Source organism: Neopelma chrysocephalum, unplaced genomic scaffold, assembly GCF_003984885.1.
Source record: "Neopelma chrysocephalum unplaced genomic scaffold, ASM398488v2 Primary Assembly neopelma1_96523, whole genome shotgun sequence".
NCBI classification, from domain to species: domain Eukaryota; kingdom Metazoa; phylum Chordata; class Aves; order Passeriformes; family Pipridae; genus Neopelma; species Neopelma chrysocephalum.
Genome location: NW_020925169.1, coordinates 644,422 through 661,369, shown reverse-complemented (window position 1 = coordinate 661,369; position 16,948 = coordinate 644,422). Strand labels below are relative to the sequence as shown.

At 40.3% G+C, this 16,948-nt stretch overlaps 1 protein-coding gene across 6 annotated transcripts in view; it reads right to left on the bottom strand.

Moving 5' to 3' along the window:
- Positions 1-16,803, bottom strand: part of FAM172A (family with sequence similarity 172 member A) — a 283,280-nt gene extending 266,477 nt beyond the window's left edge. For 4 of the 6 annotated variants that reach the window (XM_027708758.1, XM_027708757.1, XM_027708763.1 and 1 more), the window contains exons 1-3: positions 16,753-16,803; positions 6,305-6,378; positions 5,647-5,741 (exon numbers count right to left, since the gene is read on the bottom strand). In XM_027708758.1, coding sequence (XP_027564559.1) covers positions 5,647-5,740 — 94 coding nt within the window. In that variant the 5' untranslated portion in view covers position 5,741; positions 6,305-6,378; positions 16,753-16,803. The remainder of the gene's footprint in view (positions 1-5,646; positions 5,742-6,304; positions 6,379-16,752) is intronic. The other 2 variants (XM_027708761.1, XM_027708760.1) reach the window with 2 other exon arrangements.
- Positions 16,804-16,948: the final 145 nt, after the last annotated feature.

The following is a 16,948-nucleotide window of genomic DNA, read 5'->3' as shown; positions in this document are numbered from 1 at the left end:
AGAGAGAGAGACAGAAAGAGAGAGAGAGAGAGACAGAAAGAGAGAGAAAGAGACAGAAAGAGAGAGAAAGAGACAGAAAGAGAGAGAGAGAGAGAGAGAGAGAGAGAGAGAGAGAGAGAGAGAGAGAGAGAGAGAAAGCTGTCTGCTTAATTGAAGACTCCTGGAAAGAACACATACAAATCAGCTGGAAATGTAGTGAACTCAGGTCTGTAGCCAGATCCTCACACACAGCAAGGTATTTCTGATTTTACTCAGACTCTGTGCTGAGTAGGTGCACAAAAAGAGACTAAAGAAAGGTAAGAGGTGCACTCAAGTTTCTACAACACACCTGTTTCCTCCAGCACCTTCCAGAATGTGCACACGCAAATAAATATCACCACCCCACTTGACTACTCTGCATCTAATGCACATAACTGCAGATGACACAAAAATATACAGAACAGATGGATGCTATGAAGAACTGAATCACACACAACTGAAAAGGGCATCCAGAGCTACTGAAGACATCAGTTCATCATCTAGATACCTCATTTCAGAATCAGACTAAAATACCCCAAATTCCCATAGTATACATACCTCTTCTTTGCAGTCATGTCTGCCTCAAGAAATCCCCCTCACAGCTCTGCCCACAGCTTTTCTTGGTGTAGAACACCTGCTTCATCAATTTTTGTTATTCCTCACAGCTTTACTAATATAGTGTCTCAAGTGTCTTTGCTCTGCCCTCTGCCTGAGAGGCAGAACCTGCTATCTAGCCGGCTGAACCGAGCACTGCTTCATTTCAGCTATTTGGCAAGCAAAGCAAATAGCCCTGTGAAACACATGCAGTCCACAGATTTGCTTCTGCTGCATCATCATAAAGCAGTACAACATTATAATAGATATATATAAACAATGTGAATAATATAAACATATTATTCATTTTAGCTCAGTATTTAAATAAACCTGATATTAAAATTCTGACTGCATCACACTTGCACTTTTAATTTTTTTTCCACATAAGTAGATATTTTCCTTTCTTTTACAAAACAATAAAAAGAACAAAGATAAAAAAGCAAAACAAGTAAATTTCATTTTCCTTACTGGTTCTGCTTTAAAAACAGAAAATCCAATATTTATATAAAAATATTCCATTAAGTGCCTGCCAGTAATTGTAATCACACTGCTTCACACAGTTTTGCTACTGCCAAATCTACAACCTTGCCATCTCTGCTCAGAGCCAACACTACCAAGCAGCTCTAACCACACCAGCCTAGGTTGAAAAAGAGCTCTAGAAATTATTTTTTCTCCAACCTCCCCTTGGATCCTACTTCATTAGGTTTTAACAGGGCCTTACATCAGGTAAGCTAAGGTGCTGCCAAGATGAGCCTTCAATATTTCAGCGAGGAAGATTTCACCATGCTTTTGAGGAACCTACTCCAATGTTTAGTTCCTTTTTCTAATACTGAGATGAAATTTCTTCTCTCACTATGCATCCTTCTGAACAGAAAACAACTTCTTCACAGCTACCTTCTATGTATTGGATGTTTAATGAAATTTCTCCAAGCCTTCTCTCCTTTGAGGTGATGGAGCATGTCCAAAGAAAGGTAATGAAGCTGGTGAAGGTAATGAAGCTGGAGCACAAGTCTTATGAGGATCAGCTGAGGGAACTGAGAGTGTTTAGCCTGAAGAAAAGGCTCAGGGGGGGATCTTATTGCTGTCTGTAGCAAGGTGGGGGTTGGTCTTTTCTCTCAAATAACATGAGAAAATGACCTCAAGTTGCACAAAGGGAGATTTAGATTGGACATCAGAAAAATTTCTTCACTGAAAGGGTTGTCAAGCACTGGAAGAGGGTGCGCACGGCAGTGTTGGAATCACCATCCCTGGAGGTATTTAAAGGATGTGCAGATGTGGCTTTTAGGAACATGGTTTAGAGGTACACTTGGCAGTGCTGGGTTAGCAGTTGAGCTCTATTACCTTGAGACGTCTTTTCCAACCTAAACAACTCTATGATTCCAATACAAACTTCCTTGAATTCTTTTTCCAGATATTGTTAGTTAGTTGTATGTTAGTTCTCTAATACACTGATCATCCTTCTAACATACAAATCGTCCTGGTGGCCACCTTTTCCAATTTTTCAATCTCTCTCTTCAAATCAGGGGACAAGTCAGACCCACCATCCTAAGGTATGCCCTTACAAAAGAGGACTCAGTTTGTCATCATTGCCACAAGGGCACAGTGCTGGCACTGTTCAGCTTGCCACCCAACAGCACCCCCAGCTCCTTTTTAGCAGAGCTACATCCCAGCCAGGCATACCTCAGTGTGCGCTGCTGTTTGGCAATGATACCATGTCAGTGCACAACTTTACACATATCTTTGTTAAGCCTTAGGTACTTCCTCCTGGCCTAGTCTTCCACCCTTCATGACAGATTACCACTGTGCACAAATACAGATGATAATTATGACAATGAATCTGGCAGTTTAATTTGCACCTGTGATTTGAACTCCAGAAGAAAAAAACTCTGTGGAGCATTTATTCTCAAGCCTTTTGCCATATGCAGTCCCAGCTTTTACTTGCCATGCTATTAAGCAAAATCCTTGAACAAAATTAAACTCTACCTGTTTCATGAACTACTTCCACAAGGCTGAACAAATGTTTCTATGGGGTTGGTTTAGCCTCAAGCCTAAACACTCTGTCCTAGCAGTAACCACTCAAAGGCAGGGGGCTAAGGAAACTTCAATCATTCTAAACCAACCTTGTAAAATTCTTTGTCCATTTTGTTGAAAATATCAAATTTCCTACCAGTTTGAAGGAATCCCTACTAAAGAGGAGAACTGTCTTAAATTTTTGCAGGTGCAGAATGTGTGATTGAGATCAGCCAAGTAACACTAAACTCAAAGGTGCAGATAAAAGCAGGAGGAGGAGGAGACTGGAGATGCAATCTAGTTTAACAAAAAAAAAACCAAAAAACAAACAAACCAATAACCCACGGTAAATTCCTGATTTTTCCTTGGAAGGTTCACCATTTCAGGGCAGACAGGCTCATAAAATCAGAATTATGTCCTCTTAAACACCGGTCTTTTATTTCCTTCAGCTTCCAACCTCTAAGACCACTAACTTGTGTTTAACCTCAACAGTTCTTACAGAAAGGCATCCACACCAAAATTGAAGTTATTAAGAGCTAAAGAGTCCATCACTTGCTGTGACAGTCCGAAAGGCTAGTCACTGCCCTTTGTACTTTATGTCCAGTTTGAATTACTTTGGCTTCAGTCACTAGTTATTAGTTATTACTACACTTTTGTGTGTTAAGTTTTGTCTCTGAATTTCCCTTATGTAGATACCACAGTTAAGCCCTATCTCTTTCATCTGTAAACTGTTATTGTTGGGATTGAATCACTCTCTTGTACTGAGACATCATCAGTAATTTTCTCGTTTTTTAGGACTTGGCTTATCATTCCAAATATTATTTAAAATGAGTAAAAAAAGGACTCCCCTTAAAGCCTCTTTTATCATTCTTTGGGTTAATGTTTATAAATAATCACTCTCAGAAATGATGATTAACCATTAAGTCACAGGAACTAGTGGACTCTTCATACATCCTTCAGACTGATTAGATGCCCTCTAGGAAAGAACTTTGCTGTTAAAAACAACTTACTGATTTGAATATTGTGGTAGCTAAAAAAGAGTAACACCTACAACAGAGTTTATAGATAAATGAACTGTAATTACAGGAAAAAGGCACACAATCCATTGAATTATTTTACCCTTACATCACCTTATGATCAGATAGATGTTTAACCATGAAAAGTCATGTAAACAATATACATATGTACTAGGGACTGTCTATCTTAAAATTCTTACTTTATGACAACCTCTACAGCAGCTGATCATATTGCTTCCCAAGACAAAAATTAATACAAGAAAAGAAGGGACACATTATACAGCATGCTGCATGGGAAAAATATGAACCACAATCAGCTCCACTCAGGGTAACAGACTCCTGAAAAACACCTTACAAACATTTTCTCACAAAACTGACAATTTTCAACAAAATATGCACTGAAATAACACCATCTCTGAAGTATTATTGTGTATACGAGAATTCTTTTTCTTTGTTATTAAATGAAGGTTGTACTGAGCATTATATGGTCACATAAGCAGTATGTGACAAAATGAATCTGCAAAGAAAGGTACTAAATCAACTACCAAAACCAATTACAGCAAGCAAAAAAAATGTTGTAAGCATCTACACAATAATGGAGCCAGTCCTCCAATTCTTTACATTTTTAACCTACTCTCAGATAAAAGCAGAAGAACCATTTCAGTTACAGCAGCTTAAAGATGTGACATAATCCAAAATAGCAAAAACCTTTTGTCCTAAATTCCTCGTGCTGGAGAAGGACGAAAAAGGAATAGAAAAAAAGTCTTAGATAAACCAAAACTTTCAGACTCACCATGTTTTGTTACTAAATTCTACTGTACATATGAAGGGGGAAAGCAGATGGAAAGTAATTTTACAAAAAAACCCAAAACAAAACAAAACAAAAAACCCCCACAAAACAAAAACAGAAATCCAAACCTTGTTAGTAAAAGATCAGCAGAGCTAGACAAAATATATGCTTCCTTGACATAAATGAAGTTTAGCAGACTTTGTACAAATTTGGAAGGTGGCACAAAAAATCTGAAAAGACCTAAAAAAATAAAATAACGGGAAAAGGACAGTAGATAGAACATTGTCCTTGGAGACAAAACTAAAAGAACCCAAAACCTTAAGCAGTATGAACTCAACATGGAAAGTTATTTGAAATTAGGACTCAAGTGCTTTAAAACCAAGACTAGTACAGCAGAGAAATACCACTTTTAAATTTCTGGTAAAATATGTCTTAACCAGTTGGGGTTTTTAACTACTATGAGAATAAGGAAACTACTATGAGAAATGGAAAGCAAATACCAAATTAAATTGATACCTAAAAATTACTCAGTCTCAAAATATTCCTTAATATTGCAAGAATCAGCTGAAGCAATATCTCCATTCCAATGAATATACCTTTTCTATCACTGTTTCTGAAATGTCACAAAATATAATTAATATTATTTCAAGCTAATATAGCTTGGAAATGGAAAAATCCAGAATTTAGAACAAAGCAGGAAATATTTCCCAGACTACATATCTTATATAGTGAAATCAGTGAAGAAGATCCTTTCAACTACATCCTGGGCTGCTTTAGGAAAAGTATTGCCTGCAGATTGAAGGACATGAGCCTTCTCTACTCTGCACTGCTGAAACACATCTGAAATGCTGCACTAGTTCCAGACTCCCCCATACGACACAGACACACTGGAGTGAGACCAGCAAAGGGCTGCAAAGACATTTAAGGGCTTGGAGCACCTGACATCTGAGCAGAGGCTGAGAGAGCTGGGACTACTGATCATGAAGAAGACTCAGGGTATGGTGGCAGGAGTCTTATCATTATATTAAATGCCTGAGGGGAGGAAAGACATTGAGCCAGTCTTCCCATTTCTGTCCAGTGATAAGATAACACACAACAGGCACAAAATGGACATCTGAACTTAAGGAAAAACTTCCTTACTCCAAGAGGGGGGGTCAAACACTGGAACAGGTCCCAGAGAGGATACAGTCTCTGTCCTTGGAGATACTGAAAACTTACTGATCATCGCCACAAAGTAATCTGCTGTAGGTAATACTGAGCACTGGAGTTGGACACTTCTAGAGGTCCCTGCCAATCTCAACCACCCCACCATTTTGTGAAGATAAATCAAAAGTACACAACCAATGAATATGCAGAAAGTGCACGTGTATATATTTACACAACAGCAATGAACAGCTTGTAACACGAGATGTGAGAAATCATCATGAGCAGTGTGTGGCTGAGCAAGAATTAAGAGCTCATGGTCTCAGGGGTTTCAGTTTTGTGTTCTTAGGAATTCCTTTCTGATTCAATTTGCATGAAACAGCCAAAATTTATCATCATGAAACTGTCAAAACCATCGGGGCCACAGCCATGACAAATCTGTGAAGGCTGACAACACATGATATTACTCATTCTATTGACAACCACTCAAAATTTTGAGCATACTAAAACACCTTGAAGCTGGTTAAAATCCCCCTGCAGATGAATAAAATCTAATATAATATGTTTCCATACATGATAGCATACACTTAATATGGGGCCTCCCTTATGCAAAGACATAATACTAAAACAATGCCAAATCAACAGGTATTAGAAAATATCAATATCACTTGTGCACCAAACTCTAGTCTCATATAAAAACCAATGTGGAGAAAATAAAGAGGAAACAGGTTACCTTACTCTCTCCTACTTCTCCAAGGTAGTGTCATCTATATCTAAGTTTCTGTCCAGTGTGGTCTTGGCTAAATTCTTAAAAAAAAAACAAAAACAAAAAACCCATGATGAATACTTCCCAACCTCCCTAAAGATAAATTCACTTTATTAGCAAAATTGACCCCTGAACCTCATTTAATGTGATAGTGGACATCCACTATATATAAGTGCCATTATATAAGTATTCTGGCCATAAACAGAAATCAAACCCAATGTTAAACTACCCTTCCCAGAAGTTTTGCCACAGCCCTTTACTTTCCAACACAATACAAAATTTCTGCCCTTTCACTCTGTAACATCTCTTCCCACACCCGGAGACTGCTTCCACATCTTTCTTGGTCTGTTCTAGTCTGAGCAAACTACTTTTTCCACCTGTCCACATTGACACATTTTCTTCCAGACTTCTGAACATTCTTACTTTGCCCTGGAAGATTCTCCCATGTGCTCAAACTATTTCTTACATGTAATGCACAAAATGGATGAAGACCAAATAAAGTGGAGTGGAATTATTATGTGACAGTTGAAATATGTCTCTTCTAACCATATACCCCAGGAAAATGATTATCCTTATTGCAACTGCACAGCATTACTGACGCATGTTCAGGTTAAGATTCACCTAATATTTTGAGATTCTTTTTTCTGTAATTATTGCTATTTTGTATTTATATAGAGAAGGATTTAATCAAAGCCCAATCCTTTTCATTTTTTATCCTAAATGGTATTATCCTTTTTACATTATTTCTTTAATATTTCTAAGCCATTTTAAATTGTAAATTTATTCTTCACAGAACATAAATCATCTCCCAGCCTGGTACTCTATGTAAAATTAATAAATGTACTTTCTATGCCACTGGTATCATCCATGACCTTAACAAAATAAAGATGTGGTGAGTTGACCCTGGGCGGATGCCAGGTACCCACCACAACTACTGTATCGCTCCCCTCCTCGAATGGACAAAGGAGAGGAAATATAACTAAAGACTCGACACTAAAGTACAGGGAGAAATCACTCAGCAATTACAGTCACGGGCAAAAGAGACTCAACCTGGGAAGATTATTTAATATATTGCCAATCAGAAGTCAGATTAGGATATTTAGAAATATAATGAAATCTTAAAACACCTTCCTCTGACCCTTCCGTTTTCCCCACGTTCAACTTCTGTCCCAAATTCCCTACCTCCTTCTTCCAGCAGTGCAGGGGAACGGGGAATGAGGCCTGTGGTTAGTTCAAGACGCGCTGTTTCTGCCGCTCCTTTCTGCTCTGGGAAAGGACTTCTCAACTTCTTGTACTAGCATGGGGTGATTCCCACGGGAGACAGTGCTTCACAAACTTCATGAACTGCTCCAGCGAGGGTCCCTTCAACGGGATGCACTCCTTCACGAACAGACTGCTCCCCTATGGGTCCCCCACAGGGTCACAAGTCCTGTCAGCAAACCTGCTCCAGCATGGGCTTCTCTCTCCACAGGTGCTGCCAGAAGCCTCTTTCAGTGCAGGCTTCCCTCAGTATCACAGCCTCCTTTGGGGACTCTCCTGCTCCACTGTGAAGCTTGGCCAGCAGCAGGTCAACCTTGGAGCTGGCTGGCACTGGCTCTACTGGACATGTAGGAAGCTTCTGGCAGCTTCTCAAAGAAGCCACACCTGCAGTCCCCAAAACCTTGACACACAAACCCAATATAGAAGGTATAATCACATCTGGGTTTCTTCAACTGCACTTCTGCCTTTGTCAATGCACTGAATGAAGGTGCTCACTTAAGGAGCAGTTCAGTATTTTTTCTAACCTTCCTCCCTTGAGATTTAAGTATGACCCCAATGTTTCTCCCAGCCTCTGTTCTCCTCCCCCATACTTTAGTGCCTCTCAATCATCCTCTCCTATTTCCTTCACAAGCTTCCAGTTTCACTTGACCTCATTCGACCCTGAGAGTTTCTGGTGCCATTCCACTCCCTCCCCAAGCTGTCCTCATTCATCCCTTCATTCCAAGAGCTTTCACAGAGACGCTGCCAACTCAACTCCTTGTTCTAAACTTCTCCTTGTCCACACTGCCCCAGTCCTCGTTTCATTCATCCTGCCATTATAGAACAAGTATGGAAATAACAAAGCCCTTGAGCGCTTCCCTTAGACTACATCCCCTGTTGTCCACTGCCACTGGTCACTTTAACCACAGTCCTGTGGTGGAACAAGCAGAGTCAGTTGTCCTGTGGTGCTGGCAGGCATGTCCAAACAACAAAAAGAGCACAGCACGTCTTGTACAGGCAGAATCACTTGAGATTCTTACATACTAAAACTGAAGTTGATACCTGACCCAAAAGTAGACTTTACGAACTATCTTGTTTCTTATCCAAAACACAGAGACATCATATCACCATGTGTACGGGACAATATAGATCTATCTATACCTTTGGAGATCAGCTGAAAAAGGTGTTACCAGAACAAGGTGCTTCAGCACTTGTCAAATTTTGAAGATGTGCAACAGTGGTTATTCCACAATTTCTGTAGGCCCCACTCTCACATTTGACCACCTCCAGCAAATTTCTCACGGGGAGGTATATCTACCACCATTTGCCATAAAGTAAAACTTAAAATTTATTTCTCTCCTGTCCTAGAACAGCAGATAAATGCAATTAAGAACAATCAAAGAAAAAATACTGTATTATCTGCACCATGCTTCTTTTCTAGAAAGTTAGATTGCTTTATTCGTGTGGGAATGGTAAACTTTCTTGGTATTCCTGTCAGTAGCGATCTTTAAAAATCATGATTCTCTGGAATTTTCTAAACTTTGTTCTTAAAAATGTTTCCTCTGTACATCACTAGGTAGGCAAAATCTCAGCTTCTCAAAAGGAATGCACTACTAGCTTTGAAAAATTCAGCATCTGTCTGAAACAAACCAGGTAAGAGTTTTATCTTTCATCACAAGAAAATGCAGGTATAGGTTGATATCCTTAAGGAACTGGACTTCCCATCTCAACATATTTCTATTCCTCCCCTCCTCCTTCAACCAACTACCTCACATAGGTAAAAATTCAAGTTTCTGGTTATTTTGCTGTAGTCCTCTCACAGTTATTCCTTAGGGAGTTACCCTAATTTTTATGGCTACTTAAACACTCACTAAAAAGAAAGACAAGGAAAATAGGACTAACAGAATAAAGAATGAAAGGACAAAAATTTTAAAAAAATCTTTAATTGCCCAGAGAATTATGTTGGGAAGATAATGAAGAAGAACTTACAGCTCTTCTGCAAGAATGTACATTCAACCTATTTGATATTACTGAAGCTGGTGGGATTATTCACTTGAATGTAATGCTAGAATTCAAGAGATATAACCTATTTAGAAATACAACAATGGAGAACAAATGGTACTGTGTGCCAAAAAAGTCACTGTCTGTTTCTGACTCACTGACAACAGAAAATCATGTCTTAATAAAGAAAGTACAAGTCAGGACACTAGCTGGGGTTTGCTACAGATACAAAATCTCACACAGCAAGGTGGTTAAGCATCTATTGCTTATTTTTGGAAATAAAGGTTTCATTATCACAGTGGACAAAACACGAAGTGAAATAACCTGGAGCTTTCATGCTGCCATTATCAGAACGTACTCAAAGTTTCTAAAAATTGAGGACAATTTCTTACACTGAGAAATGTTAAATCCAAGCCAAGGGAATGCTATAGTCAGCTTCATCCAGACAGATAACAAGTACCCCACTGTTTCATAGAGAACTAACACAGAACAAATACCATTCCTGCCCCCAGGTCTTAGAATCAAAGGACATATTCCCAAACACATCTTTGCAAAACAACTTCAGCGGTCCCACCCATGCTGTCCTTTCAGCTAACAGAACTGTTTGTCGCAATGCACGGCCAACCAGTTCAGGGAATCATACCTGAGTTAAACCAAAATGGGGACCTAATCTGAGTTAAAATTATCTTCCTTTCTTTCCCCTCACCACCCCTTTTGGTTTTGTTTTTTTGTTAAGAGTATACTTTTAACTTATCAATTCTCATATTTGGTTCATTACCTGGTACAACCAATGTGACAGAACAGGGACACAGCTGCTGCCTGAAAACTTTTTAGCCTGATTTGTCAATATGGCCAAGAAAAAGCAAAAGGAGGACTCAGTAAGTGATCACTGTGGTAGGAAATAGTTTATGTTTTCAAATTTCAAACTCTGCTATTCCAAAATAAAAACATTTAAAATAAAGTCTCAAAAAACCTCAAAAAAAATCTGATTTACTGATTAGCATGTATCATACACAAGTTTGCATTTATAGCAGCTTTGTTGATTTTGATGGCTGTGCTTGCTCTGAGATGTTTCTCCTTGGCTTGGAGGTTGGCAGCTATGTTAACACGTTGCTGCAGCACGGGAGTTATCAATATATAGACACACAATTCTCTTTTCATTCAGATTTTATTTCATATGATTGAATCGTATGCTTCAGTGGGGAGATATTCTTTGAGTACAAGGACCATTATTCAAGACAGATAAAGACTGGGTGCGCGAGCACACCTCTTTATCCTTCATTTCATTAAATTTTAATAATGCCTTTATATAATGGCTCTTTCCCTACCGAGACTTCCTGTTAACATATATCTCCTTTGAAAATACTTCCAATTTTCTTTTTGATTGTGGTGCTTGCTTTTATTTAAATGTAGTCCACTTAACATCTTACTTCTTGAGATGGGATTGTAACAAACATGTTCTGCAAGAGGAATGACATGCCCATTTGTTAGAAAAAAACGTAGATGCTTTCAAGATTGATTGTATATTGTGCCTAAGACAAGAAGGAAGAATGCAAAGCAAGAACATGATATAGCATCTTCTTCAGTTAAACAAGGAGACTGAGATTTGCATGTATTGTATGCTAATCATGCTGCACAAAAATATGACAGCCACTCAAATGTGCATTTCAAGGCTTTATAAAGCCTGGCTTGCAGAAACTTCAAAAGAAACTATAACCACTACATTATTTGTTGGGTTTGGTCCTCAACACAATATTCAAGACAACTTGAAGAGCACCTGGCACACTGACAACATGATCAACCAGAACTACCCTGTTCATCTTCTCAGACAAGCAGTTACTACTCCAAAAACCAAGACACCGAAGTAAAAAACAGCTCCAAAGTACAATAAACCACCTAACTCTCTTTATGCACCTAGAACAAAACAAGAATGAGGTCCATTATGCCTGTTCCTAAGCCAAAATATACATCAGCTAATGGGTGACAAGAAATCGGAGAACACATTTTTCCCATATCCCACCAGGAGCTTTCATCACTGACACTGCATAAAGCTGACATGGTGAAGACAGCTCAATCGGCCAGCAGAGTATGTACATTGTAGTTGAAATGTTCAGAGAATTCAAAATAACTATCTTAAAAGATTTAATTTCAAATAGAAAATAGCAACTTTAAGAAGCTTGTAATTCAGACAAATCCAGACTAGAAGTCTTCGGAAATCGTTCACAATTTCCAAAGCTATCTTCCCATTAAATTTCACATTTCTAATCTACATCTTAGAGATGCCTAAGGGTACTTAGGAGTAATCAAGAATATTTTCAATACAATCAAAACCATTTTTCAGTACGTCCCTCTCAAAACCAAAAAATTTAGTTTAAACTTTGACTTGAAATTGACAGTGAACAGAAAACTTCCTTATTACCAACTGATAATAAACTACATTAAAAATTGCAAAAACTTGAACAAAAATATGATGAGCCTGACTTTAAATGCACATGCACCAAGAAACATAAACATTAACATTCAGTATTACTGATGCTTCAGGTATGAACCTGTTTCCAGTCAACATGTGCAGTACAACTGACAATGTATACAGCTAATTCTTCTTTTAATGATCATTCCTATTTCTAGACATGCAATAAAGAAAATTTTCTTTCATTTGCCTGCCTGAGTGTCCTCATTCCAGCTGGATTAGATTTAGTGTAGCTGGTACAGTGCTGTGTTTTGCATTCAGAATGAGAACAATGTTGATAACAAACTGATGGTTTGGCTGCTCTTAAGTAGTGCTCACCCTAAGCCCAGAGCTTTCCTGTATCTGATGCTCTGCTAGCAAGGAGCTGCACAAAAAGGTGGAAGGGAGCATGGTCAGGAAAGCTGACCCAAACTGGCCTAAGTGACATCCCATACTATAGAACATCATGTCCAGCATATAAACTGGGGGAGCTACCCAGAAGCAGAGCCGATGGCTGTCAAAGCACAGGCTGAGTATTGGTAGCAGGTGGTAAGCAGTTGTACTGAGCATCACTTGTCTGTCTTGAGTTTCATTTCTCTCTCTCTCTTCATTAAAATTATTATTATCATTAGTATTATTATATTTTGCTTTCTTTCAATTATCAAACTGTTCTTGCCTCAACCCACAAGTTGGACTTTTTTTTCTGATTCACTCCCCATCCCACTGAGGCAGGGGGAAAGTGGAAGGGAGTGAGCAATCAGCTGCATGGTACTTTGTTGCCAACTGATGTTAAACCATGACACTGAGAATAAACTCTGTCTGTTGACAGAAGAGTTTCCTGAATTAACCACCACACTAAATATTGTTCAGCTAATACTATGTTGCTAAGACAATACTTATTTCACCTAAGTATTAAAAATCAATACCTAGAATATTCAAATGTGTATAGAGCAGACTTGGCACAGAACTGGTCCCCTTCAATTTCTGCTGGCCAACAGGAACCTGGAAATGTACAGAAACTACAGCAGCAGAAACACCTAAAATTAGCCTGATGAGCTGCGCAGAGTTTATCTTTCTCCTTTGGATACACACTCAATAGAATACAAACTGCAGTACCAGAGAGGTTCCACCAAGCTGGAGGCAGATACCCTCCAGGACAGCGTAACAAGAATAAAAGCAGTTATACGAAGACTTCACTAAACCACAGAGCAGGACACCAGCCTCACCAGCAGTATCATTACTAATTAAGTCATTAATGGTGCAGATTGCTCAGGAAACTGGTAGAGAGGCTTCATCACAGTCAATTCAAGTACAAGGTGACTCAGGCTGCAGATTTGCTGAAGTCCATATGATACAACACTTTCAGCCCTTCTCCTGCTTCTAGATTGTCCACTAACCTCCTCCAGTCCCACATAATTTCTTACAGAACCATTTGGGTTTTGAGGGAGGTTAAAGTTCATCTAGTCCAATGTCCCTGCCATGGACAGCAACACCTTCCACTACACCAGTCTGACCAAAACACCATCCAGCCTAGCCTTCCACTTCCAGGGATGGAGCACTCATAGCTTCTCTGATCAACCTGATCTCATGTCTTAGCATCCTCACTGTAAAAAAATTTTTTCCTAATATCTAATCTAAACCTGTCTTCTTTCAGTTTAGAACCATTACTCTTTGTCCTATCACTACTACTTACGATGGCACTCGTGACACTGAGTCTGTAGTTGGAGACAACTTGTGGTCCCAGTCTAATTCCTACAAGTGGTCAGCTGTAAAACAAAAATCATTACCAAAATAATTACTAATAAGTATCTGATGGTGAGCTCCATCTTTTCACCTTCCAATGAAACTCAGTTACATTACAAGAACAGTGTAAGGAATGCTGTGAGTAGTTAAACATTAAGTTCTCCAAGTCCTCACTCCAGAGCCTTCCTTTCAAAAGCATTCCTTTCAGTGCACATTCTACCTACAGCACATAAAACACTGAAAAATAACCATGAAAAATAACAATTTTTAATCCATTAAATTGTACTTCAGGAATTCCACTCAGTGCAAATCTCTGAAACCGATCTACAGGCTAAGTAGATATATGTACAATCAGACTTATAGAGAGAAAAAAAAATCCTTCTAAGGCACCGAAAAATTAATAGGGCAGCATTAAATTTTTTAAGAGGATGTTTTCATGCCCACTGTTAAGCAACTTGTTTCAGTAAGCGAGTGGAAAAAAACTCAAAAAAAGATATCCATTCATTCTTTGAATGTATGCTTTACTTCAAAGAACTCCAGTAATCTATTGTAAGTCTAAAAAACTCTTCAGTCACAACAGCACATTGCTCCCCAAAGGAACAGTGGGTCAAATTCAAAGTACCAGCAACAGAGCTGTATTCAGAACTTTTTCTATAGAGCCTGGAATGGGCAAAACCTCCAAAGTCAGTGCTGAGTCTTCAGGGGGAAAAAAAATAAGGTTGTGAACTTAAAAGAAGGGAGATTAAAAGATAAATCCCCACTGAGTAATTATAAGGAGAAGCTCTCCCAAACGTTTGCTAACTAGAACATAAAAGGCAATTCAGTAAAGACCATGGTCAAGTCAACTTGCAGATTTAAATATAGCCATAATTGGCTACAATCACTGAGAAGGCCATCTCAAGAAAACAGACAAAACCCAGGCACTGGTGAGAAAACTCCAATAATTAAAGGTATTTCACTAAGGCAGAAAGCGCTCTGAGTGTGCGCTGTGCTTCTGAAATGATGATGCCCTTGTCCACCTCCAGCTGCTCTGTACTGTTGGCCTGCTGGAATTTTTCATCTTATTCCTACACCTACCCACATCTGCTAACCTATTTCAGACAAAAAGTCAGGTCAACTTGAACACAATAAATATTACATCTGTCTTAACCCACCATGTTTTGACAGAGGTGGGCTGAGGAGTGCCCAGACTGACATCAAGGCTGGCAGGCATATCAGATCTCCAGCAGACAGGCAGGCAGTAAGTACTGGCAGTGGCTTCAGCCACAGAAACAGTCATCACCTGGAGGCTCTATCTGGAGCTTTCCGTGCAAAGATCAGTACTCTTGCGAACAAAGAATCTCTTTTTTTTTTGAAAGAAAGTGTAATAACATCTGAAACACTCAGAAGACCAAATCTGTTCAATTCCAAACCCAGAGGACCATATAAAGACGTGATGTATTTTAACACTAGTAGCATTCTATGACACACCCCAAGCTGCTGAGTATCTCCAATTGTTAAGATTTTAGTTTTCCCTACATAAGAGTTCTTTTACTTTTTCCTGCATTTAACCAATATGCTATCACAAGGCTGCTTTGCCACTGGTAGCGTAACATGCTGCCACCCTCTTTAACCCACAATCTCAATTAAGGATTCCAAGAAAATACCAGTAATTACTAAAAGAACACCCTTTTGCTGTACTACTGGTATTATGCTTCTTTGAAGGCAAATATTGTCAACACCCCACTCTTTACTGTCACCAAATCACTGCACTGTTAAGATCAAAGACATCCAGTTAGCTTTGTAACTGCTGTCAATTTTATACTTCTTTTGCCAATTAAGGCATTGTCCTGCGACCTGCTCACTCAAGCTTACTACCCTAGCAAAAACTTCATGCAGAAATAGTGTAAAGTGGAAGACACAATTCGTGAAGACTTGACAAGCTGGCTTACATGGTTCTGAGCAGTTTGGGTCATGTAACACCACAGTTAAAAGTTAGCTATCCGGAAAAAAAGTGGTTTGTTCTCTCCCAAAAGAAGGCAACAATTCTTTAAAAAGTAAAGTGAGCCGGTTTTGAAAAGGAATTATCTCCTGTTTTAGAACAGCATCTCCTGTTTTAGAACTACAGATTTTGAGTTATCTCATTGACAAACCAAAAACATATAAAAGTAACAATTAAAACTGGAAAATTATTTGTCTATATCTGGATAACTCAGAAATGACAAATATTTCATGCAGCTTTTTAAACTTCCAGGGCAACTACAAGAAACTTAAGTCCACAAAAGTTTTCAATCCCATCTGATTAGGAGAGCAAAATTAGGAGACAAAATTACTACTCAAGCCCAGATATAAAAAGTCAGGAGTCAAGCAGTGACTTTTTCTTTTATGACTGTACAGAAAGCTCGGGTTAGGTAACAGAGAAAACTGCCAAGTCTTGTTTCGCAAAAGCAGCTGAAAGCACCAAAACCTGCAGCAATGACTGTGAGAATACATTCCGAAGAACAAAAGCTTTAGATTATTTAGAAAACTAGAAATGGTAACTGCTATTCCCCGTTTCTGGTTCATGCGACACCCGTGACACCGGGAAGCAGTTCAGAAGGTGCCAACACGTAGAGCAACGGCGTGCAGAGCGCGGTGACAGTCGGAGCCTGTGGGGCCCGTCTTGGGCGGTGACACTGCGGCCGTGTTGCCCCTGCGCTGACATGGGCACCCTGATACTCCTCACTCCCGGCTACTTACTCCTCATACCCGCTCCCGCGGCTCTCCGGGGCCCGGCCACAGGCAGCCGCCACCGCCCCGCTCCGGCCCGGCCGCCGCTCCGGGCTTGACGCCGCGCACACCGGAGGCCCGCGGGCCTGGCGTCTCCATCCCTGGGCAGGGCTGCGAGGGGCGAACGGGCGCCACCGCCCCAACTTCCCCGCCACGGCGCCGCTGGCGGCTCGAAGGCCGGGCGGCCGCCCCCTCCCGCCGCCGCCCGTCCCGGCGCTGCGGGGCCCGCACGTACCTGCGCCCGTGGCCGGCGGGAGGGGCGCGCGCGGCCGCTCCGGGCTCAGCGCCGCGCGCGGCGCCGCCCGTCCCCCGCTGCCGCTACTTCCGGGGTCCGCGTGCGGTGACGTCACGCCCGTGGGCGCGGCGGGGAACCCGGAAGCGGAGCGGTCCCTCCGCCCCCGGCCCAGGCCCCAAATTCGCCGGGACGGCCG